We start from the raw sequence: 15,078 nt of genomic DNA, 5'->3' as shown, positions 1-15,078 counted from the left end.
GACTAACATGCAGGATAAAACTACATGTGACTCTGGAGGAACAACAGTTTTTTTCTGTAAATTTCATACAGTATGAAATATTCCACACAGTTCAGAAAGTCGACTGTGTCACACAACATCACACCTGCATGTCTGCACTAATGCTGGAAAATGCAGACGTTTGAGAATGGTTTTGTAAGCCTGTAGTTTAAATTTACAACAAAATATCAGAGGTACTATTTCAAATAAGTAATGCAAGTTACTTTTTTAAATTTTTTTATTGATTGACAGCTCTCCTGTCCCCATGTTGAGTGAAATCAGATGTTACTGTAGTTCTAAAATAAATATGAATATGCATTAATTCATCTCACTCACAAAAAAACAACAACACAGATTCAGTATTCCTCAAAATGAATAAAAATAATGCAACTCGGAATATGACGCAAACCTGCAATAATTAAATGTTAAACAACACAAATATGCTTTATGTATTTAATCCCATTCTATTAACCAATGTCTTTGCTTCTGACCTTCGATGATCCAGTTCAACCATACTAATCAGCACAAATTACTCTAGACAAACATTTGTGTGTCTTTTTTTATTGCTGAAGTGTTTTGAAATTTGGATGTAAATTTACTTTCCCTTCAACCTGATGCTTATTCATTTCACTTTTGGTGTGAAAAGGGTTTTATATTTGCCAAAAATATAACTTTTTTATTTTAAAAACAAACAAGCAAACCCTGTCCAGATTTAAAAAGTAACGCAAAAGTAACGCAACGCATTACTTTCCATAAAAAGTAACTAAGTAACGTAATTAGTTACTTTTTTATGGAGTAACGCAATATTGTAATGCATTACTTTTAAAAGTAACTTTCCCCAACACTGTTAATACCTGAAAACTTTCAGCACCTTTTTGCACATATTTTTGTGGCCTTTGAGAATAAGTTTTTCGGGCTGAATCTAGACGAGTGCGGATCTCTTTCATCTTTGTATCAACATTAATAATAGGAAATGTTTTTTAAGCATCAAAATGGGGGAGGGAATCCAGAAAATTCAGCTTTGCCATCACAGTAATAATTTACATTTCTAAACTTTTGAACTGTAGTGTATATGCTGGTGCACTCCTCGTTAATTCATCTATGATCGCTTCTGACAGATAACAGTCGAGGACTATGAGCAAGCAGCAAAAACCCTGCTGACAGCACTCTTCATCAGAGAAAAATATTCTCGGCTGGCATATCACTGCTTTCCCAGGACAACAGCCAAGTTTCTAAGGAGTGCCAATAATGAGAAATGGAGTGAGGAGGAAGAAGTGCTGCCAGGTATGTCATGATCGGCAACAGTGCATGCAGCAATAATGCACAATTACCTGTTCAAAGACCTATAACGATAACAGCTATGAGATGAAATAAGTGTTAAATTACTGCCTCAAATCCTTAATATTCTGTCTCAAAGACTGTAGATTGTTTATTAAGTTTGGGTTGTTTGTTAAAGGGGTGGTTCAGTGTTTTTTTTCTAGGCTTGATTGTGTTTATGGGGTGCAGTCTAACATGTGTTCATGCTTAGTTTTAAAAAAAACGCATTATTTTTCACATAGTTTACCTTTATTCTTCACCGCTCTGTCCCTTCTCTGATAAACACGCTGATCATTTCCTGCTTTTATGAAGCCCCTCCTTTAGAAATACGCGATGGACTCTGATTGGTTAGCTAGTCCAGTGTGTTGTGATTGGCTAAACCGCCTCTGGAGCACGTCTAAGCGGGGTTTATCAGGGTTTGTGACGTCACGAACCCGGGAAGTAACTCGTTGTAGTCCCTACGAGCCGTTTTTGTAGGAATTAAACTGCCATAATTTTAAAAGACAATATATCCGTTTGCATTGAACTTTCAACTTCGTAACTTTGCAGATATTGTTTATGCTCAAACAGCAACATTACACACAAACTAGCGTTAAAAAAGTGAAATCGCAATCAACCACCTCTTTAAAATTTATACTATAAACAGCCAGTCATGTTTCTATTTATGGCAGGACAGCTCTTTATGCTTTATTTCCATGGCAATAGAAATCTGCCCTGTTCCAAGTGAGGGTCCCTACAGTATGGAAGACCTTCCACAGAATCTGAACTACTCCCTGAGGATGAAAGACGGAATCATATACGTCTATGATAATGAAGATGCCTTAAAACAGGATCAGCCACGGAGCTTGCCATATCCTGACTTGGAAACCTTTGCCATTGACATGAGCCACGTCCTTGCCATGATTGCAGACGGACCAACGTGAGTTTTGTTATGTTATACTTCTCCTCTGCAAAACCTCAAACCCTAACTTAAAGGAACAGTTCACCCAGAAATGAAAATTTGCTGAAAATGTACTCACACTCAGGCCATCCAAGATATAGATGAGTTTGTTTCTTCATCAGAACAGATTTGGAGAAATTTAGTATTACATCACTTGCTGACCAGTGGATCCTCTGCAGTGAATGGGTGCCGTCACAATGAGAGTCCAAACTGCTCATAAAAACACAATAATCCACACGACTCCAGTCCATCAGTTAACGACTTGTGAAGCCAAAGCTACATGTTTATAAAAACAAATCCATCATTAAGGCATTTTAACTTTAAACCATTGCTTCTGGCCAAAATTCAAACCACTGCTATAGTCCGTAATCTATGATATTGCTTTCATCTGTTCCGATAAAGAAACAAACTCATCTACATCTTGGATGGCCTGAGGGTGAGTACATTTTCAGCAAATTTTTATTATACAATGTCAAAACTGATAACACTGCATTCGCCTGTTGCTAAATAATAAACAGGATAGGTGATATTCAGCAAAAAAGGAAATACATTATTTAGACATTTTCTCTTTTATAGGAAGACCTATTGTCACAGAAGGCTTAACTTCCTGATGTCCAAGTTCCATCTACATGAAATGCTGAATGAGATGGCCGAGTTAAAGGAACTGAAAAGCGTTCCTCACAGAGACTTCTACAATGTCAGAAAGGTATTTATTTATTGGTATTTACACTAATGTTTACACTACCTCCTGCATAATGGTCCTTTTCTAAATATACATATTTGTGAATATTCAGGTTGATACGCACATTCACGCAGCTGCCTGCATGAACCAGAAGCATCTACTGAAGTTCATCAAGGACACATATAAGACCGAAGCAGACCGGGTGGTGCTGGAGAAAGGCGGAAAGAAGTTCACCCTCAAACAGGTGTTTGACAATCTGAAAATGGACCCATATGATCTCACAGTAGACTCATTGGATGTACACGCGGTACGTATTTCACATGACTTAATTTGTCTACATTTTCAAGCAGAATAGATCTGTGATTAAGAAATTGCACTATTGTTTGTTACAGGGCAGACAAACGTTTCATCGCTTTGATAAATTCAATTCCAAATACAACCCAGTAGGTGCTAGTGAGCTCAGAGAGATCTACATCAAAAGCGATAACTACATCAATGGAGAATATTTTGCACGTCTCATCAAGGTAAGACTGATCAACTCACGTGCTGATTTAGCAACTAATACATAAGCTAAAATAAACTATAGTTGGCAGAGTATCCAGATTATTTTTTTAAGCAGGAAACAAACAAATTGTTACTGTTCTGCACAGGAGGTTGCTCATGACCTTGAAGAGAGTAAATATCAGCATGCTGAACCCCGTCTCTCAATTTACGGCCGAGCCACTGAAGAGTGGGACAACCTGTCTAAATGGTTTATCAAGCAAAAGTTGCACTCCCCTAACATGAGATGGATCATACAGGTGCCCAGGATCTAGTAAGTCCTCCTCAAATGTAACTTAACATACCAATTTAAAATAAAAATTTGAAATTGTAATATAAAATAATATGAAATAAAATTTTTTTTTATATATATATATATATATATATATATAAAAAAAAATTTTATTTCATATTATTTTATATTACAATTTCAAATTTTTATCAAAATGCTTAATTCTTAAATATAACGAAAAAATGAAATAATGAAAAATATAAATGAATAAAATTACATTTCATTTATTTCAAAATAAATTCAAATTGTGTACTTTGTTTTTAGTGACATTTTCAGATCAAAGAAGATTGTTCCCAACTTCGCCAAGATACTAGAGAACATCTTCCTCCCACTGTTTCAGGCCACCATTAATCCTCAGAAACACAAAGAAACGCATGTCTTCCTGAAACATGTAAGTGCTTCATCACAGCTGGCAAGACCAGTCAGAGCAGATTCATGCCACATTAGAACATTTAGTAACCAACAGGGCAATTAACAGCTTTAATACAAAACAGTCATTTTACTAGGGGAACAAGCTTTCATACCAAGTCCCTTCTGAACAATTAAACGGTTCTCAGATGACTATGACTTCATGTACAATTGTAACGCACAATAAAATCAGAAAAACAAACAACAGAAAACATGGATTACGCCCAAATCAGTAATGTACTCAATGTGTGGTTGATGTCACACATGTTGATGTCTCTATATTTGAACAGCCCGGTCAGTCTTTATATAAACCACGGGCCTTAAGGAAATGAAGGGCAAATCGCGGCCGTGGATAGATTTCAGCAAAGCTTTGGATGTTTTTCTACAGGTGACAGGGTTTGACAGTGTGGATGATGAGTCCAAACACAGCGATCACATTTTCACCTATAAGAGTCCAAAACCTGAGGAGTGGACAATGGAGGAAAACCCACCGTACACTTACTACCTCTTCCACATGTATGCCAACATCATGGTCCTCAACAACCTTCGAAAGTAAGTCGCTATAAAGATCAAGCTGATTTCAGCATTCAAATCCATTGTCATCACATAACAAATTAATAAGCAAGCTATTCCCCTCAAATTTAGCCAAAAGCTTTATAAATGAATTTTTTTTTTTTTTTTTTAGGGAACGTGGTCTTAATACCTTCCAGTTCCGTCCTCACTGCGGTGAGGCAGGATCCATCACTCATCTGGTGTCAGCCTTCCTCACAGCTGACAACATCTCTCACGGACTCAACCTGAAGAAGGTCGGTCTCAAAGACGGACTGTCTGTGTACACATCAAACCACCAAACAACAGACAAGTCATGACAAACAGTATTAATGTAGTCTTTTCTTATTTTTTCTCGTACAATTTCTCAATACAGAGTCCTGTCCTGCAGTACCTGTATTATTTGACCCAGGTGCCCATTGCAATGTCTCCACTCAGCAATAACAGCCTGTTCCTGGAGTATTCCAAGAATCCCCTCAGGGAGTTCCTGCAAAAGGGCCTGTGTGTGTCTCTCTCCACAGATGACCCGTTACAGTTCCACTACACAAAGGTCAGGGAGAGCAGTTACTGGGAATGATGTGCATGGAATCAAACACTTCTGACACTGAATGAGTTCATTATTCATCTATTTTGAGTGCAGTCATTTAGAGCAGTCAGGTGATGTGATTTATGTTGTTTATGTACCTGCAGGAGGCCTTGATGGAGGAGTATGCCATTGCAGCACAGCTGTGGAAACTGAGCACGTGCGACGTGTGTGAGATCGCCAGAAATAGTGTGCTTCAGAGCGGTTTGTCTCATCAGGTACTCTCTCTGTCCTACCCGATTAAAGCAGGGGGTTTTAATCTTTTAAACTTGGGATGCCATATAGTTTTAATATCATATCGTGGGTTCAGATTTACAAATAGATTCAGCTCGTCTTTCGTTTCCAATAAATAAAAAAGGTGACATTGTGGAACATCCAATGGAAGTAAATGGGGGTGAATTTTAAGAAATGTGAGGCTTTTAAGTTAATAAAAGCAGTTACATTTATTCTTCTATTAAATCTTGTTTCTTACTTGATCTGTAAAATGAAGTCATTTTAGAGTGACCATTTAGAGTTTATGGTCATGGTAACAAAGTTGTAAAATGTAATATAACTTTACACAGAACAGATAAATCATGTTAACATGCATATTGTCTTGTGGCTATACAGTTGAAGCAGTGAGTATTTTAACATTTGTGATCCTGGACCACAAAACCAGTCATAAGGGTAAATTTGCTGAATAAATAAGCTTTCCATTGATGTATGGTTTGTTAGGATAGGACAATATTTGGCCGAGATACAACTATTTGAAAATCTGGAATCTGAGGGTGCAAAAAAATCTAAATGCTGTGAAAAGCGTATTTAAAGTGGGCCAAATGAAGTTCTTAGCAATGCATATTACTAATCAAAAATGAAGTTTTGATATATTTACAGTAGGAAATTTACAAAATATCTTCATGGAACATGATCTTTACTTAATATCCTAAAGATTTTGGCATGAAAGAAAAAAATCGATCATTTTGACCCATACAATGTTTTTTTGGCTATTGCTAAAAATATACCGAAGTGACTTAAGACCAGGGTCACATTTATGAATTGGTCCTATTCATATCTATTGTAAGTACCTCACTGAAGCCCAGATTTATTTTTTAATGAAGTCGAAATTTGAGTTTAACTTGTATTGAACCCAGAATATTTCCTAAGGAAAAATCTTCCAGTGCCAATACCATCCATACGCTAAAGCCCTTTCGTACACAAAAAAGCTGAATGGTTTTCTAGCTTAACCTGACATTTAAATTTCCCTTGCAGGAGAAGAAACACTTCCTGGGTGAGAATTATCTACAGGATGGACCAGAGGGAAATGACATCCGTAGGACAAATGTGGCGCAGATCCGTATGGCATATCGACACGAGACCTTGTGCAATGAGCTCAGCTTCCTAGTGGATGCGGTCAAGTCAGAAGCAGTGGCTGAAAAAGCCTCGTAGACATGGCAGGGTGACAGATAGGCTAGAACACGGGTCCATATGAGTTGACCAGACATCGATATAAAACCTAATCTTGCTACAGGTGATGCACTAAACAGCCATGGAAATGCATCATTCTGGTAGAAAGTCATGAAGCCATGTGTCTTGGTGCCTTATGATGGACATAACCTTTCCCATAGTGCCTTACAGGATGGATATATCCATTATATTTCTCAAATCTGTTTCTTTAAAAATGGGACGTTTTGATCAAATGTTCCTGTGTTTTGCATGGTTTCTGAAAATGATGTTTTGAGGGAGCATACATTTGTTACCTTTTCTAATGAGGAAGTCTTCGGGTTTGTGACTTAATGTGTTCTTTTGTTCAGATAAATGTTTTACGCAATAAAAGGTAGTGGCGCAGAGACTGGAAGAAAAATTTGCCTTGGTAAACTAGTTTGTTTGCAACCTGAGATTTTGGGCCTGTTATTCTGTCGGGTAACCTATGGGGTGGCGTTTTATCTTTTGTCACAAAATCTTGTGTACTTGAACTTGCACATTTTGTACACCAACAGAGATGGTTAAGCTGTTTGTTAAGGAATAATGGCTTTTGAAAACATGCCTGAGTGCTGAATATGTTCAGCAATATTTGAATATGGCTTTCAAAGTAAAATAAATAAAGAGGTGTCAAAAAGAGCCTTTCATGATGTGACTGTTAATATTCCAGGTAAGTAGAAAAATGATTCTTTATTTGCTCAACACTGAAGCCCAGTGGAAGTAGTGGGAACTGCTACAGCCTTCAAACAAGAACTAGCTAGAACAAAATATTCAATTTACTTTATTATTCGAGATTTACACAAGAATAGGGAACACCGAACATCCCAGTTCAGTCCATATTTAAAAGAACTCTCCTTTGAAAGAACACTCACAAAAGAAAACGGCAACTAGTGCCATTTTCTCCAATAAAACTACTACCATTCAGTCCCATCTCTATAAATCTGAGAATATTGCAAAAAAATGAACATTTTTAAAACTAGATTAGTAGATCTTGATAAACTAGATTAAATCTTAATAAACTGCCACACAAATTTAGACTTACATATACATTTGATCTATACATATCTTTATAATACAAGTGAATTCCCTAAGCCCACAGATTCACAGTCTCTCTCATACACACAAAAGTGCAGAATGAAAAGTCTGGGATTTCAAACCAGAAAAAAATATGAAAAAGTGACTAACCTCCACTGAAAACGTCAGTGATGCCCTATAAAATAAAGCTTTCATTTGCAACTAAAGAAAACAAGCAAATTAGAGATTCTCAAATGTTAATCCATCCTAATTACGTTCCATAATGAATGTTATATGAGAGTCATGCCCTATAATTAACAATTGATCCAACTTACACATAGATAAGGAGTTCATGTCAAACAGATCACTATAGTTATTCCGTTAAACCTAAGATTATAAATGCAAATCAACTGTACAGTTAATGTTACTGAATCATGTGTGACTGAATTACAGCAACAATACTATTAAACTGTTGCACATGCTGATACTGTGACGCTTATTCAGGTATTACAAGGCCTTTACGGAACAAATGCAATTAAGTGCAATTACTTCACAAACAAGATAAAACGGCAAGTGCAGAGAGGAAATGAATTTTACAGCTACATCTTGTCTAGCATTTACCTACATACAGTTCACAGTCACAAGTCTATGGTTTGGTCATGTCAGGTGTTATAATATGATGCATTAACCTAAAAATAGTTTATTAAAGTCAAAAACTCAGCAGTTATTGCCTCCAGTGAGTGACACTATATAGTGCAACAAATACCCACAGTCACCCTATGAAATAACTGTTTAAAGAAGGTCATCTGCTATGGGGAGACAGTGAGTATGACAGTGGCACAGTGCTTCATTTTAAGGTCTGTGTGGGTGCCCGGCTTCATCCGCTAGATTGAGAATGTACCCAGCTATATCTTCCTCCGTGGGAGCATCTGACATGACCCATGATTCATTAGCGGCAGTCACCTGAATCCGGCAGACGGGGCAGTTTCGGCTCTGACCGCTCCTATATGAGGCACAGACACACTCATGGCTGATTAAAATGATTTATGGATTTTGTCATTTCTTTACGGTCATAATGTTGATCCAAACCTGTTTGACATTTTTCTTTATACTTTCAGTAGGTTTAATTAAGGAAAGGAATCTTGAGATACATGAGTTATATTGAGATTTTATGGCTTTGTTCTGTACGGACCTATGGTATTCATTCTATTTGTGTTGGTCTTAAAAAGTTTAACATTTGGTTTGAAAAAACTCTGCAAACCTTGGATTCAGTTCACAAATTTGAAAACTGAACTGGTCACAGTTCTGACCAAAACATTATTCGGATTTTCTGCTTTTGTGTTCCATGGAAGAAAGTAAGTTTGGAACAATATGAGAGTAAATGATGACAGATTTAATTATTTAGTTAAACTGATCCATTTAAGAGACAGTCCACCAAAAATGGAAAATTCTCTCATTATTTACTCATCCTCATGTTGTTTGAAATCTGTATGACTGTCTTTCTTCTGATGAACACAAAGGAAGATATTTTGAAGAATGTTGGTATCCAAAGGTTGGTGAACAATTTTGGTTCCCATTGACTTCCATTGTATTTTTTGTCTATAAAATGAAAGTCAATGGGAACCAACATCCCTTAAAATAGCTTTTTTTGTGTTTCACAGAAGAAAGTAAGTCATACAGGTTTGGTACAACATGAGGGTGAGTAAATTAAATGATGACAGAATTTTCATTATTTGGCTGATCATGTAATCCATTAATAAATCATGATAATGAATCACAGATTCTTACCACTTGTCAATGCACTTCTGACAGAAGCTGTGTGCACAGGGCAGAATAAGGTCTGCTTTCCCATCCATGCAGATACAGCATTCTTCCTCATCAGTCAACTGTTTCACCCTGTTACAGAGCAAATTTTGCTTGGTGAGACAATGAGTCATCTATTATGCATCATTACATCAGGTGCAGATTTGGTAAACAGAACAAATGCAGTCTGTAAAATACCTGCCCATCCACATGCTGGCCTGGCAGGTGTCTTCTGATGACAGCGGTCCAGAGGATCCCTCTGCTGCAGCCTCTGAACAAAATACTTCAGCTGCCTGACTGGTGATGTCTTTGTAGAGGTGGATAAACTGGTACAGATTCATAATACGGGAGGCCTCCACCATTCCATCCTCCTTGTTAATCTACAAGCACACAGAGAGAGCAGTAACAATTGCCATCCCACACTAGACAAACATCAATCACACATTTCAAATTTGCAGTACAGAGCAAATGACTATATTATTCAGATTGAAAATCATTTTAATATATTCCACCTATAAATTCAGAGGTCTGTACATTAATCTCACCTTGGTGCACACTATTCTCACAGAAACCTTCCATAACGCTGTTGCATCAGATCCCGGCTGTACTTCAAACAAAAGATGTTTATTTTGTCCAGAGGCTAGTTTAGCAGTTCTGTGTATAAAAAAAATTAAATCATATTACCTATCACATCACATCAGACTGGATAATGTGTATGTCTTCATATTAAACTCCAAACTTAAAAATAAGCAGGAAATATAGTGAGCTCATTCTTACTTTTGTACCTACATAAATACAGTAATACATTATATATATATATATATATATGTGTATTTTTTATTATTTTTTTTCTTTAAAAATAAAATTTACAAATTCTTATTATTAAAAAAAGTTTAATATTATTGTTTCATTAATATTATTTAATTAACATAAAACCATTGATTTAGGGTTTTAGAGTTTATTAAATTGCGTTGTCATTTTGACAAGTTGTAAAATTCAGAATAACTTTACACAGAACAGGTTAATAAGAGATTTGTTTCACACCAAAATCATTATAACAAACATACTGTTTACATCTTGTGGCTATACAATTGAAACTGTAAGTAATTTAACAATTATGAATTGGCCATTGCACAATCCCATTGTAAGTGCCTTGCTGTAACCCAGATTGTTTCTTTCTTTAATGATGTAATAAAGTCCTAATATTTCCTACAGAAAAATGTTCCAGTAATAATTTTAAACAGCTTTCAATGATACATTTACCATCCAAAGCTTATGAACATTTTACTAACATAAGCTCACATTTAGATTTCCCTTGCAGGAAAAGAAACACTTTATGGGTAAGCATTATATAAAAGAAAGAAAGAGGGAAATTGCATTATACATTTATTTTTTATATATATATTATTTAATATTATAATATTTATATCATGAGAACTCTGAACATTTTAGCATGGTAATGTGGATCTGCTACGCTGCTGTAGCATATATAATAACTTGCAGCAGACCTACAGTGGGGAAAATATTTATTTGATCCCCTGCTGATTTTGTAAGTTTGCCCACTTACAAAGAAATGAAGGGTCTGTAATTTTTATGGTAGGTTTATTTTAACGTATAGAGACAGAATACCAACCAAAATATTTGTATTTGATCCCCAAGCAAAACATGACTTAGTACTTGGTGCAGAAACCCTTGTTGGCAAGCACAGAGGTACGTTTTTTGTAGTTGGTCACCAGGTTTGCACACATCTCAGGAGGGATTTTGATCCACTCCTCTTTATAGATCCTCTCTAAATCCTTAATGTTTCTTGGCTGTCGTTTGGCAACTCGAAGTTTCAGCTCCCTCCACAGATTTTCTATAGGATTGAGGTCTGGAGACTGGCTAGGCCACTCCATGACCTTAATGTGCTTCTTCTTGAGTCACTCCTTTGTTGCCTTGGTGGTATGTTTCAGGTCATTGTCATGCTGGAAGACCCATCCATGCCCCATCTTCAGTGTTCTGGCTGAAGGAGGGAAGGAGGAGGTTCTCGTCCAAGATTTTACAGAACATGGCCCCGTCCATTTGCCCCTCAATGCGGTGAAGTCGTCATGTACCCTTAGCAGAAAAACAGCCCCAAAGCATAATGTTTCCACCTCCGTGCGCCAAAGAGCTCAATTTTGGTCTCATCTGACCACAGCACTTTCTCCCAAGCCTTCTCTGAATCATTTAGATGTTCTTTGGCAAACTTTAAATGGGCCTGTACATGTGCCTTCTTGAGCAGCGGGACCTTGCAGGCGCTGCAGGATTTCAGTCCATCGCGGCGTAGTGTGTTACCATGTTTTGCTTGGTGACTATGGTGGTCCCAACTGCCTTAAGATAATTAACAAGCTCCTCCCGTGTAGTTCGGGGCTGATCCCTCACCTTTCTCATGATCATCCTTACCCCATGAGGCAAGATCTTGCACGGAGCTCCAGACCGAGGCCGGCTAGGTCAGTCCATGACCTTAATGTGCTTCTTCTTGAGCCACTCCTTTGTTGCCTTTTTTGGAAGGGAATCAAATACTTATTTCACTCACTGAAATGCAAATCAATTTCTAACCTTTATATATTGTGTTTTTTCTGGATTTTTTGGGTTGATTTTCTGTCTCTATCCGTTAAAATAAACCTACCATAAAAATTACAGATTACAATTTAATTTCTTTGCAAGTGGGCAAACTTACAAAATCAGCAGGGGATCAAATAAATATTTTCCCCACTGTATACAGGTGGAGCTGGGGAAGGTGAGGGTTTCAGAGGAACTCTGAAAGCATGCTGCGAACTGCTCTAGTGAATGCTAACAAGCATTTTAATTGTAAAGCAGTAAGCTCAATGGCTGCATATGCAAAATAAACCAATCAGCCTGTGCCAACTGCCAAGTAGTTTAACACTGTGAATATCATCAGTTTGTATTAACGACCCATCAGTCTACGCCATCTAGAGTTTCATGACAGAACTTGGCACTACTTTTAATATCATCAGTAATATTATGGTTTTTATGGGACGTCACATTCTTATCAAACTGCAGCAGGTTATTGTGTCACTAAAATTACTAATCCTAACACCTCACTTACACATCGTTGAGCTCTGCCACACGACCCAAGAACTCATCATAGGTGAGGTAGCCACTGTCACGCACTAGCCCCACATGTTTGATCAGTTTCTCAGGGAGTCTGGTCACTGCCTGGCCAGAAAACTGCTGGCCCATCTTGGCTCCAGATGGAGGGCTGCTCCAAAACAACTCTAGACCTCATTCACTGCTGGAGGCTCTAGATAAGAGAGAATGTCGACATGACACATCATACAGTGTGACGTGCTACACTTCATAAAAACTACTTTAAACAGCATTTTCTTTCACATGGAATTTTATGACCTCATGTTAATTGATAGCATACAATGAATATTTGTATGTCAAATTCATTTGTCACACCAAATGTATATTTAAGTGCAGTTCAAAAAGCTCAAATGTGCTCAAAAGTGTCAAAAGAAATGGTGGCCTGTCACAGAAACTAAATATTTCTTCATAGGGTCATAGATGGTGGGGTCCAAAACTCTGAGACCACATTGAAAACTTAGGAATCAAAACTGTAAATAGAGTTTTGGGATTTTGGTTAAAAAATGGTATTATGTAGAGACTTTTTAATAGATGTAATTTTGTGACACCTGATCATGTGAACTTGCTTGCTTAAAATATAGGCTACTTTTCATGATAGGCTACTGAATCATTCTCAAATCAAAGGGATAACAATCACATTTCAATGAAACACTTTTTAACTTCTTAATTTAACCTAGGGCTTGACAATAATTCAATATCAATATGTATCGCGATATATTTTTTTTCAATAACGGTGATATGATTTTTAAACACACTTCCGATATTTCGATATACATTACCAGTGTTTCCCATACATTGATTTATTTGTGCCGTTTGACTTCGTTGAATAAACATGAGCACTGCACGTTTCAAAATCATAACACAGCGCGGGTGTTTTATATGAATGTATCTCTGAAGGGGAAAGAAATTATAGAAATTATACTTTTATTTAGCAAGGATGCTTAAAATTGATCAAAAGTGATGATAAAGGCATTTATAATGTTACAAAAGATTTCTATTTCAGATAAATAGTGTTCATATCGATATCGGAATTATATCGTATCGACCGAAATTAAGAAATATATCGTGATATCAATTTTGGCCATATCGTCCAGCCCTAATTTAACCTTTCGCTCAAATTTAGAGAGAATACAATTGTAATGGTAGAGAAATGGGAAATTAAACATGGTTCCCACTGCCCATATATTTTACCCTAAAATATTGATAAAATGAAATTTATGCTCATGTTATTAGTCAGCTAAGTTACCTACAGAGAAACAATGTGAACGTGATGTGCTAAAAAAAAAAAAAAAAAAGCATGGCCACAAATAAATCATATTAAACTGCTGATATTAAATGACTCACCTCTCTACTTATATATTATTAATATTAATTACTCATGCTACATCAGTCATTTTTCATAGATATCGATGAAGGTCTCATGTTGTTAGTGACATTAATCCCGAAACATTTATTCATAATAAATGTGCACCACCACAATACTTTCGAAATAAACAGGTGTTTATTCATCTTCTTACCTACCCTATCGTTTACCAAAAATAACAAACTGTCTTTTAAAAGACGTAACAACCAAGTAGACAAGTGAGCCATATACATTTGTTTCAGAATGTAAAAAGGTGTTTTAAATATAGACGATGTTGATATAAAACATTTACTGTTGCTACTAGTGTTAGCTTGGCTAGCCAAAACAATACATAAAGACCGTAATGGAAACACACCCAACACTTGGTATTAGCTACAAATGAACAAGAAACCAGCGAGATGAAAATAAGTGACTACAAACCTGTTGACATTTGTTTTATCCAGGCAAATATTCGAGATAACAAGTAGGATGATAACAAGAAAACCTTGACGCGGGTTGATGATGTCACGAGCACGCTCAATGGTCTATAAGACCAATTATAGGTTTGTAAACATTCAGGATGCGCGTGCATCATGGTTGCAGAAAACACGGGAGAGATAGCCTTTACGGATAGAGAATTTCACGGATAGGGTACAAAATAGTTAGGTTTAAAAAGATTATAAATTATATTGATTAGATGTCATTTTCAAAATGTTCTCCGCATATTACAAGAGCTTGTCACCCAGCGATAAACACTGTTATTCAACGAAATTGACGTTAGAGAGTGGGATAGTCTTACAGATCCGAAACAGGGATGACGGTTTTTGTGGGCGGAGCCTATCTGGAGGCAGAAAATGTCGGTTTTAAAGTGGCAGTCTATGGAGCCATGGAATAAAAAAAGGTAAATTTGATTTTATATGTCAAAATTCTGACTTTATTCTCGCAATTCCGAGATTATATCTCACAATTCTAATAAGGAAAAACAACTCGTCATTCTCTCTTT

General features: G+C 36.6%; 2 protein-coding genes across 2 annotated transcripts; one reads left to right on the top strand and one right to left on the bottom strand.

The window, feature by feature from the left end:
- Positions 1-1,136: 1,136 nt before the first annotated feature.
- ampd3b (adenosine monophosphate deaminase 3b) lies at positions 1,137-7,748 on the top strand (the record flags this gene model as incomplete). The annotated part of the gene is made up of 12 exons (XM_016541492.1): positions 1,137-1,302; positions 2,041-2,254; positions 2,852-2,981; positions 3,070-3,264; positions 3,350-3,481; positions 3,608-3,771; positions 4,054-4,180; positions 4,586-4,749; positions 4,883-5,003; positions 5,123-5,296; positions 5,437-5,547; positions 6,578-7,748. Coding segments are annotated over 12 exons (1,875 nt in total), but the record flags the coding sequence as incomplete, so codon positions are not given.
- Positions 7,749-8,514: 766 nt separating this feature from the next.
- On the bottom strand, positions 8,515-14,659 carry rnf141 (ring finger protein 141). Its single transcript, XM_016541405.1, has 6 exons — positions 14,517-14,659; positions 12,693-12,887; positions 10,150-10,258; positions 9,803-9,984; positions 9,590-9,697; positions 8,515-8,804 (listed from the first exon to the last, which is right to left on the bottom strand). Exons 2-6 carry the CDS (start codon positions 12,824-12,826, stop codon positions 8,654-8,656), a joined length of 684 nt encoding a protein of 227 aa, XP_016396891.1. The 5' UTR covers positions 12,827-12,887; positions 14,517-14,659; the 3' UTR covers positions 8,515-8,653.
- Between the last annotated feature and the right edge of the window lie 419 nt (positions 14,660-15,078).

This window comes from Sinocyclocheilus rhinocerous, unplaced genomic scaffold, assembly GCF_001515625.1.
Source record: "Sinocyclocheilus rhinocerous isolate Xijiao unplaced genomic scaffold, SAMN03320098_v1.1 scaffold13, whole genome shotgun sequence".
NCBI lineage: Eukaryota > Metazoa > Chordata > Actinopteri > Cypriniformes > Cyprinidae > Sinocyclocheilus > Sinocyclocheilus rhinocerous.
The sequence above is the reverse complement of the archived record's forward strand: the minus strand, read 5'-3'. Positions and strand labels throughout refer to the sequence as shown.